Source organism: Eschscholzia californica, unplaced genomic scaffold (genome assembly GCF_041429995.1).
Source record: "Eschscholzia californica isolate CP2 unplaced genomic scaffold, dmEscCali1.0.p SCAF_2, whole genome shotgun sequence".
In the NCBI taxonomy this organism is placed as follows: domain Eukaryota; kingdom Viridiplantae; phylum Streptophyta; class Magnoliopsida; order Ranunculales; family Papaveraceae; genus Eschscholzia; species Eschscholzia californica.
The window spans coordinates 53,159,884-53,171,008 of NW_028238309.1; the positions used below are offsets into that span (position 1 = coordinate 53,159,884).

The 11,125-nt window shown below is 41.6% G+C and overlaps 2 protein-coding genes across 2 annotated transcripts; both read right to left on the reverse strand.

Moving 5' to 3' along the window:
• Positions 1-2,020: 2,020 nt before the first annotated feature.
• On the reverse strand, positions 2,021-5,519 carry LOC147558987 (uncharacterized). The gene has a single exon (XM_086660751.1). The coding sequence runs from the start codon at positions 5,374-5,376 to the stop codon at positions 2,305-2,307; it is 3,072 nt and encodes a 1,023-aa protein (XP_086516877.1). The 5' UTR covers positions 5,377-5,519; the 3' UTR covers positions 2,021-2,304.
• A 1,612-nt stretch (positions 5,520-7,131) lies between these two features.
• Positions 7,132-10,303, reverse strand: LOC147558988 (uncharacterized). Its single transcript, XM_086660752.1, has one exon. The coding sequence runs from the start codon at positions 10,232-10,234 to the stop codon at positions 7,370-7,372; it is 2,865 nt and encodes a 954-aa protein (XP_086516878.1). The 5' UTR covers positions 10,235-10,303; the 3' UTR covers positions 7,132-7,369.
• Between the last annotated feature and the right edge of the window lie 822 nt (positions 10,304-11,125).

An 11,125-nucleotide genomic window follows, 5' to 3' on the forward strand; every position in this document is an offset into this window, starting at 1 on the left:
ATGTGACATCTTTATTTTGATTCAAAAAATAAACATGACAGTCCATGAAAATAGATCGAACATAGACTAATGTATTGAAAAGTGTATGGTTGGGGAGAATTTCTTGAGTATAACTTGAGAGAGACATATAACAACAATCTATCGAATACCCCTTTGAATAATACTTGCTGCTGGGTAGAATTTCCTGAATACAACAATCTTAAAGAAAGAAAAACAAGAAATAGAGAGACGAGACGTCAAGAAGAATCTAACGGAAGAAAACTATACACTTTATTAAGGGTTAATTCCGTTTTGGCCCCAATTCGTGACCAACTCAACGTTTTGACCTACATAAGTATCCGACAGTTCGATTTGACCCTCAAGAGCCAAAAAAATTTCAAATTTTTCCGAAACTACCCCTTGGAGGTCAAAATGGTTCCCCCTCCCCCTCTTCCATTTCACCACCTCTCTCGTCCACTTCATCTGTCTTGCCACCTCATTGACTTCGTAGGAGAAGGTCGCCGACCGACCATTTTTTCAGCAACCTTCAGACTTTTTCTTCTTCCTCTCATTTTCCCTTTCCATTCCTCCTCTCTCTTCTTTTTCCTTTTTCTTATTTCTCTTTCTCCTTATCTCCACCTCACAATCTTCTCTGGAAACCTTCAGACTTTGACTTTTTTTAAGTTTCCCATTCTTCCTCGTTCTTCTTCCTTTTTTTTCTCTCTCTACTCTAGGGTTTGGGAAACCCAAACCAGAGAAGCTTCAATGAATTCGATTTGAGATTTCCCCAAACCCTGGAGTAAGAGAGAAAGAGAGAGGGCGAAGAAGAAATAAATTTTATTTTATTTTCATTAAGTTGAAAGTCGCTAGAAAAATGGCAGGCCGACGTCTTTCACCAGTAAAGACAATGAGGTGGCGAGATAGATGAAGTGGAGGAGAGAGGTGATGAAGTGGAAGAGAGAGGAAGAGATGAGGTGGCGTTTATGTTTTCAATATTTTTTGAAATTAATTCCAGTTTGGCCCCCAAAGGTTGTTATAGAAAAAATTGAAACTTTTTTGGCTCTTGGAGATCAAATCGAACTGTGAGACACTATAGGGACCAAAATAGTGAATTGATCACAAATTAGGAGCCAAAACAGAATTAACCCCTTTATTAAAGACATACAAAATAATATAATATTTAAGATGCTTATGGATTTTCCTGAACAATAAGTTCTTATGTCGTTCTTTAATTATTCTGAATTCTTTAATTTCTTACGTTTTTATTGCTTTCTTATTACTTTCTTGTTCTTTGAGAGTTTGAGTATTCTAGTTAATTACTTTCTGGGTAGTTAGAATGTTTCTTTAAACTGAGTGTTGAATGCCATTGAAAATCTAAGACATTTTTTTTTTATCGAATTGATACATGACTATAAGAATGAGAACCAGACGAAGAGGAAAGCCCTTGCATACGTCATCTTCTTAAACCAAGTGAGTTGAAGATAAACTCGAATAGATCTGAGATCTATTAGGTTTTTAGGGAGAGAAGGAGAGGGAAAGGACGAGAAAGATAAAGGGGAAGAAAGAAGAGGGAGGGAGGGGAGGAGGAGGAGGAGGAGGAGGAGGAGGAAAAAGAGAATAAAAAAACGGTACAGGTGGAGGTCTCGAAAATTATGGTGGTGGTTGTGGTCGAAATTCGTGGATAAAGGTGAGGTGTAGATGAAGATGAAAATTAAGGGCTAATATTACAAACAAATGTAATTGTGGGCCAAAAATAAATATGCCCTGTAATTTAATTTTGATTAATAAAGTCTTTATTTTCCGAAGATTTTTCTTTATACCCCAAAGACTCCTCTTCAACTTCAGAACGGTGCCCTTTCAAATCACCTACATATATGCCATCACACCCAATTTTTTGTCATCCAATTTTGTGCCATTTCAAGTGGGAGACTATATTAGAACTTCCAGGGTCAAACAAATTTTAAATACGAAAACATAAAAATTTTATGTTGAGAAAGATAAAATATCTTACAATAAAGTTGCAACAACGTGAAGAAATAAATGAAGCATAACTCGTTTTGAAAATATTTATTAATTTGAATTACAAGGTTTACAACTCACAATCAAATTTGTTGTGGAACACATATTTGCCTAAGAGAATATAGTTCGAGGGTATCACATTTCTAAACAACTTTACGCGAACCCATTTATTCAAATTGAAAATCGATTCATACAACTTATAAGGGACAAACGATAACCTTACGTTGCGAATCGTTTTAGAAATCAATGAGGAACAAGCATATAAATAAAAGTTACAAGCCTTTAATAAGAAGGAGGTGATAATGATTAATAGTATGCTGGTGGTGGTGGAGAGTTGTAGACATACTTATCAGCAACTATAGGTGAAGGTGGTGGTGGAGATTTATAGTAATATGGTGGTGGAGGTGAAGGTGAGGGTGGTGGTGGAGACTTGTAGACGTATTTAGGGGCTACTACGGGTGATGGAGGGGGAGGTGATGTGTAATGATATGGCGGTGGTGGTGGAGAATTGTAAACATACGGTGGTGGTGGCGACTTATATACGTATTTTGGAGTTACTACAGGAGATGGAGGTGGTGGAGATTTGTAAACATATGGTGGTGGTGGTGGAGAGCTGTAAACGTACGGTGGTGGCGGTGGAGAGCTGTAAACGTAAGGTGGTGGTGACTTGTACTCGTATTTAGGAGCCACTACAGGAGATGGAGGTGGTGGGGATTTGTAAACATATGGTGGTGGCGGTGGAGAGCTATAAACGTACGGTGGTGGGGGTGGAGAACTGTAAATGTAAGGCGGCGGTGGTGACTTGTACTCATATTTAGGAGTCACTACAGGAGATGGAGGTGGTGGGGATTTGTAAACATATGGTGGAGGTGGTGGAGAACTGTAAACGTATGGTGGTGGTGGTGACTTGTACTCATATTTAGGAGTCACTGCAGGAGATGGAGGTGGTGGGGATTTGTAAACATATGGTGGGGGTGGTGGAGAACTGTAAACGTATGGTGGTGGTGGTGATTTGTACTCGTATTTAGGTGTCGCTGTAGGAGATGGAGGTGGTGGGGATTTGTAAATGTATGGTGGTGGTGGAGGGGAGCTGTAAACATATGGTGGTGGTGGTGACTTGTATTCATATTTTGGAGTTACTGCAGGAGATGGAGGTGGTGGGGATTTGTATACATATGGTGGTGGTGGAGGGGAGCTGTAAACGTATGGTGGTGGTGGAGGGGAGCTATAAACGTATGGTGGTGGCGGTGACTTGTATTTGTATTTTGGAGTTACTGCAGGTGATGGAGGTGGTGGAGATTTGTAAACGTAAGGTGGTGGTGGTGGAGATTTGTAAATGTATTTTGGAGTAACAACTGGCGAAGGAGATGGACATGTACAATGACATGTTGGAGGTGGTGGGGATGTGTAGTGATACGTTGGTGGTGGTGGGGAAGTGTAGTGGTACGCATGAGGTGGTGGTGATTTGTAATTGTATGTTGGAGGTGGTGGTGAGTTGTACACATACTTTGGAGTCACCACTGGTGATGGAGGTGGTGGAGATTTGTAATAATATGGTGATGGTGAAGGTGGTGGTGGAGACTTGTAAACATATTTAGGAGTTACCACTGGTGATGGAGGTGGTGGAGAACTATAAACGTAAGGTGGTGGGGGTGGAGAAGCATAAACATATGGTGGCGGTGGTGACTTGTATTCGTATTTAGGAGTCACGGTAGGAGATGGAGGTGGTGGGGATTTGTAAACGTATGCCGGTGGTGGTGGAGAACTGTATATGTATGGTGGTGGTGGTGGAGAACTGTAGACGTATGGTGGTGGGGGTGACTTGTATTCATATTTAGGAGTCACTGCAGGAGATGGAGGTGGTGGAGACTTGTAAATGTACGGCGGTGGTGGTGGAGAACTATAAACATAGGGTGGGGGTGGTGGAGATTTGTAAACATATGGTGGGGGTGGTGGAGAACTGTAAACATATGGTGGTGGTGGTGACTTGTATTCGTATTTAGGAGTCACTGCAGGGGATGGAGGTGGTGGGGATTTGTAAACATACGACGGTGGTGGTGGAGAGTTGTAAACGTACGGGGGTGGTGGTGGAGAACTGTAAACGTAGGGTGGTGGGGGTGACTTGTATTCGTATTTAGGAGTAACTACGGGGGATGGAGGTGGTGGAGATTTGTAAATGTATGGTGGTGGTGGGGGAGAACTATAAACATAAGGTGGTGGTGGAGGAGAACTGTACATGTATGGTGGTGGTGGTGACTTATATTCGTATTTTGGCGTGACTGCAGGGGATGGCGGTGGTGGAGATTTGTACATATATGGTGGGGGTGGTGGAGAGCTGTAAATGTATGGTGGTGGGGGTGATTTGTACTCGTATTTAGGAGTTACTACGGGGGATGGAGGTGGTGGAGATTTGTAAACATACGGTGGTGGTGGGGGAGAACTGTAAAGATAAGGTGATGGTGGTGGAGAACTGTAAACATATGGTGGCGGTGGTGATTTGTATTCGTACTTGGGTTCAACTGCTGGTGATGGAGGCGGTGGAGATTTGTAGACGTATGGTGGAGGTGGTGGAGATGCGTAAACATATGGTGGAGGAGGTGAAGGTGATGGAGGTGGTGGAGATTTGTATTCATACTTAGGTTCAACGACAGGAGATGGAGGTGGTGGTGATTTGTAGACATATGGTGGTGGTGGTGAAGGTGACGGAGGTGGTGGAGATGCGTAAACATATGGTGGTGGAGGTGAATATGATGGAGGTGGTGGTGATTTGTATTCGTACTTAGGTTCAACTGCAGGAGATGGAGGTGGTGGTGATTTGTAGACATATGGTGGTGGTGGTGAAGGTGATGGAGGCGGTGGAGATGCGTAAACATATGGTGGTGGAGGTGAAGGTGATGGAGGTGGTGGAGATTTGTATTCGTACTTAGGTTCAACTGCAGGAGATGGAGGTGGTGGTGATTTGTAGACATATGGTGGTGGTGGTGAAGGTGACGGAGGTGGTGGAGATGCGTAAACATATGGTGGTGGAGGTGAAGGTGATGGAGGTGGTGGTGATTTGTATTCGTACTTGGGTTCAACTGCTGGAGATGGAGGCGGTGGTGATTTGTAGACATATGGTGGTGGTGGTGAAGGTGATGGTGGTGGTGGAGATGTGTAAACATATGGTGGTGGTGGGGACTTGAAGTCGTATGTAATCTCAGCTGCTGGAGTTGGTGACTTTTCCTGGTAGGCTGGTGGTGGTGGGGAGGAATATCCATCTAGTAGTGGGGTTTTCAAATCTGGGGTGGTAACAGAATCAAGGGAAACATCAGCCATGGCAACTTTGGCTATCAAGAGGATAGCCAAAGTATAAGCCAGGCAAGGCCAGAGCCGAGCCATGTTGGACAACAACTTGAGTACTCCCTGGATGAACAGGGAAGGAAGAGGAAGATGGTGAAGAGAGTTTGATGATATGAATGGGATTTCTAAACCCTTTATATAGTGAAACACATTGACCTTCTCTCTTCCTCTATTCCTTTTGTTTGATTAAATAAACTAAGACAATGTTCCCAATTTGTATTAATTGAAAGAAGGAATAAAAATGGAGTCCCACTAACACCCATGTTCTTCATTTTAGGTTAATAAGTTAAATTCAGAACATTATAGAGACCAATTAGTCAATGTTTTTTAGAGATTAAGACATCATGTGGAGGTGTGTTTTTATATCAAGTAATTTAGGTTGGATGATGGGAATGTACTCCCTACAATTTTCCAACAACAACTAAGCTTATGTTTATCAAATAAAATTGCAGTAGACTTTTTATTCTGACCTAACCAATTATTGAATTGAGGTCCATCAATTCTGGCTGAATTTCTGTTATAACATTATATTATCATAACATAAAAAATATTTCTATTTATACTTAATTCTTTTTTAATTTCACAAAATATTTCGTTTAATCGTTTACTACTAGTGGCAGAGATAATTGTAGCGGCTCGGAGCTTTGGAGGCATGTTTCCTTGTATTATTTTTGAATTTCTTTTATTCTATTTTATGTCCCACTAGGTGAAAAATTATGCAATTTCTTATGTTTTATGCCTATCATCTATAATAGATCAGATGGATAGAAATTTAGCTAACTTAGGATACGAACGTAAATTTTGATTTTATTTTTCATGTAACATTATTTTGTAAGTTTTGATTTTTCTTTTGTGAGGTAACTGTTACTACTATTTTCTTGTAGCTCTTGAGTAACGGTAACAAAATTGAAAATAAAATGATACAAGCTAGGGAAGTTTTATAAGGCCTCCCCAATTTTGTTAAAAGGCCTCCCCATGAACCATTTTACTTGCTAAATTATCACTGAGGGGAGGCCTTTTAACAAAAATGAGGGGCCCTATAAAATCTCCCTACAAGCTATGACTTGTTAACAACTGTTTACACTATTAATTCTTTTTAGCCATAAGGAAATAATTGACAACTGTTTTTAGCTTTTATAATGTTAATTACGTGTAGTCATTACCATTTACTACGGGGTCACGAGATTTTGGCCAAATTAAAGTCTTAAAAGGATTTAGGGTCCTACCTTATAAAAAAATAGATTTTTAGTCTTTCTTTCAAAAATTCTATTCATCTCTCTATTTTGGTCCCTCCACCAGCCCTCCGCTGATGTGACGACATATCACTAGAGTATATTTTCTCACCATTTTCTCTCCAATTGCTCGACACTCAAGTGATATGTAGCCACATCAGCGGAGGGTTGGAGAGGGACCAAAAAAGAGGGATGAATAGAATTTTTCAAAATTTACTGCCTCTCCAAATCCCGCCCAAAACTAAAGCAACAGTACTTTCCATTGTCCTTTCAATTACCAAAACCCTTCCTTGAATACTAAAATCGTACATTTAAAACACAAAATGACTTCTTTTCTCTCTCTTAATCTCTCCAAACCTCTTCATCTTCTTTCACCTGTTGAAAGCAATTTAAAAAAAGCCGGCGATGTAGAAAGCAATTAAAAAAAGGCAGCGCTTTGGAGAAATGAGAATATTTTCCGGAGTAGAAATCAAATCATTTTTTTGAAGTAAAGAAATATATAACTTACAACAAAATAATTTGATGAAAGCGAATTACAGTATGAGTCATATCAGTGAAAATATTTCTCGAAACATATTTATTTGATTCAATATGGAATAATTAAAATGATAAACAAAATACACAATATAACCTGCTGATATAAATCGCAGGGAATTCAAAATAGATCATAAAACACAAGGATTGAGATTACAAGCTAGAAAAGGTGGATATAACGATCAATAATAAAACTTTGGTGGTGGTGATGACGAAGACATACAGACATAGTTACCAGTAACAATAGATAAAGTTGGGGGGCAGGATTAATAGTACGGTAGAGCAGGTGAGGGTGGTGGTGGAGATTTGTAGACGTATTTAGGAGTTACTACCGGGGATGGAGGTGGTGGCGATTTGTAGACATATGGTGGTGGTGGAGGTGAACTATAAACGTATGGTGGTGGTGGTGACTTGTATTCATATTTTGGAGTTACTGCAGGGGATGGAGGTGGTGGGGATTTGTAAACGTAAGGTGGTGGTGGTGGAGAACTGTACACGTATGGTGGCGGTGGTGACTTGTACTCGTATTTTGAAGTTACTGCAGGGGATGGTGGTGGTGGAGACTTGTAAACATACGGGGGCGGTGGTGGAGAACTGTAAACATATGGTGGTGGTGGTGAATTGTAAGCATATTTAGGAGCTACAATCGGAGAAGGAGGTGGTGGGGATTTGTAAACGTATGGTGGGGGTGGTGGAGAACTGTAAACGTATGGTGGAGGTGGTGGAGAACTGTAAACGTATGGTGGTGGTGGTGACTTGTATTCGTATTTAGGAGTCACTACAGGAGATGGAGGTGGTGGAGATTTGTAAATGTATGGTGGGGGTGGTGGAGAACTGTAAACATACGGTGGTGGTGGTGATTTGTACTCGTATTTAGGAGTCACTGCAGGAGATGGAGGTGGTGGGGATTTGTAAACGTACGGTGGTGGTGGAGGAGAGCTGTAAACGTAGGGTGGTGGCGGTGACTTGTATTCGTACTTTGGAGTTACAGCAGGAGATGGAGGTGGTGGAGATTTGTAAACATATGGTGGTGGTGGTGGAGAACTGTAAACATATGGTGGTGGTGGTGGGGAACTGTAAACATATGGTGGTGGAGGTGACTTGTATTCATATTTAGGAGTTACTGCAGGAGATGGAGGTGGAGGAGATTTGTAAACGTATGGTGGTGGTGGTGGTGGAGACTTGTAAACGTATGGTGGTGGTGGTGGAGACTTGTATACATATTTTGGAGTAACGACTGGCGGAGGAGATGGGCATGTACAATGGCATGTTGGTGGGGCCGGAGATGTGTAGTGGTACGTCGGTGGTGGTGGGGATGTGTAGTGATATGCAGGAGGTGGTGGTGATTTGTAATAGTATGTCGGAGGTGGCGGTGAATTATAAACATACTTTGGAGTTACAACTGGTGATGGAGGTGGTGGAGATTTATAATAATATGGTGATGGTGAAGGTGGTGGTGGAGACTTGTAAATGTATGGTGGGGGTGGCGGAGAACTATAAACATATGGTGGGGGTGGTGGAGAAGCATAAACGTATGGAGGTGGTGGTGACTTGTATTCATATTTAGGAGCCACTGCTGGAGATGGAGGTGGTGGGGATTTGTATACGTATGGTGGTGGTGGTGGAGAATTGTAGACGTATGGTGGAGGTGGTGGAGAACTGTAGACGTATGGTGGTGGTGGTGACTTGTATTCGTATTTAGGTGTCACTGCAGGGGATGGGGGTGGTGGGGATTTGTAAACATATGGGGGTGGTGGTGGAGAACTGTAAACGTAAGGTGGTGGTGGTGGAGAGCTGTAAACATAGGGTGGTGGGGGTGACTTGTATTCGTATTTAGGAGTTACTGCGGGAGATGGCGGTGGTGGAGATTTGTATACATAAGGTGGCGGTGGGGGAGAACTGTAAACATAAGGTGGTGGCGGTGGAGAACTGTAAACGTATGGTGGTGGTGGTGATTTGTATTCATATTTAGGAGTCACTGCTGGGGATGGAGGTGGTGGAGATTTGTAAACGTATGGTGGAGGTGGGGGAGAACTGTAAACATAAGGTGGCGGTGGTGACTTGTATTCGTATTTAGGAGTCACTGCAGGGGATGGAGGTGGTGGGGATTTGTAAACATACGGTGGTGGTGGAGGAGAACTGTAAACGTACGGTGGTGGAGGTGGAGAGCTGTACACGTAAGGTGGAGGGGGTGACTTGTATTCGTATTTGGGAGTTACTGCAGGGGATGGAGGTGGTGGAGATTTGTATACATACGGTGGTGGTGGGGGAGAACTATAAACATAAGGTGGTGGTGGTGGAGATTTGTAAACATATGGTGGTGGTGGTGATTTGTATTCGTATTTCGGTTCAACTGCAGGTGATGGAGGTGGTGGAGATTTGTAAACATATGGTGGGGGTGGGGGAGAACTGTAGACATATGGTGGTGGTGGTGAATTGTAATCATATTTAGGAGCTACAATCGGAGAAGGAGGTGGTGGGGATTTGTAAACGTAAGGTGGTGGTGGAGGAGAACTGTAAACGTACGGTGGTGGTGGAGAGCTGTAAACGTAGGGTGGTGGGGGTGACTTATATTCATATTTGGGAGTTACTGCAGGAGATGGTGGTGGTGGAGATTTGTATACATACGGTGGTGGTGGGGGAGAACTATAAACATAAGGTGGTGGTGGTGATTTGTATTCGTACTTAGGTTCAACTGCAGGGGACGGAGGAGGTGGAGATTTGTACACGTACGGTGGAGGTGGTGGAGATGCGTAAACATATGGTGGTGGAGGTGAAGGTGATGGAGGTGGTGGTGATTTGTACTCGTACTTAGGTTCAACTGCTGGAGATGGAGGTGGTGGTGATTTGTAGACATATGGTGGTGGTGGTGAAGGTGATGGTGGTGGTGGGGATGTGTAAACATATGGTGGTGGTGGGGACTTGGAGTCATATGTAGTCTCAGCTGCTGGAGTTGGTGACTTTTCCTGGTAGGCTGGTGGTGGTGGGGAGGAGTATCCATCTAATAGTGGGGTTTTCAAATCTGGGGTTGTAACAGAGGTAACAGAATCAAGGGAAACATCAGCCATGGCAACTTTGGCTATCAAGAGGATAGCCAAAGTATAAGCCAGGCAAGGCCAGAGCCGAGCCATGTTGGACAACAACTTGAGTACTCCCTGGATGAACAGGGAAGGAAGAGGAAGATGGTGAAGAGAGTTTGATGATATGAATGGGATTTCTAAACCCTTTATATAGTGAAACAGAATATTGACATTTTCAAATTTTCATCTCTCTCTCTCTGTTTTATTCGACTAAAGAAACAACTATACTAATTCATTCTAAATGGAGTACCACTAACTCCCATGTTGTTTAATTATTTTAAGTTCCTACTACATTCGATCCAGATCATTAGAGAGAACAAATCAATGATTTTATATCGGTAAACATCGTTCCGGATGTGCTTAAGTTTATCAACCTAGAGGTTTCGGTGATACAAAAGCCTCCCCCTTGAAATAAATATGATTGAATTATGTACGGCTTCATAGAATAATTCTATTTTTATACCAAACTTGGATTTATTGTGTATAGATTTCATTTGATGGTCTTGTACTCTTGTAATCCACCCGATGATCAAATTTCATGAATTTAATCAATAGAGCTTAGTTTTGTGAGGTTGAATATACGAAACATTGTTTTATGTGTCCTAATCTAATATCCATTACTGCTATTCATATTCATATCATAAATTAAATCAAGATCTTAAGTACATTTAGCATTTCTCTTAAACATTTTGTTTTGAATATGAATGTAGTGACTAGCTTATTTTCTACTAATGTGATGTTTAAATGGGAGTATCTGGTTAAGATATAAATTTTCATATGGAATAGAGAAAACTCTATTCTCTCGAAAAATAATGTAGATGAATATAAATTAAAGGATGAAGTCGGCCTTAGCCGTATTTGACACTATTTTTCTCTCAATTCTGCAGTTACAATAAAAGAGAATCCAATACCACTTGTTCTTGTTCTTTGAACTATTTAATC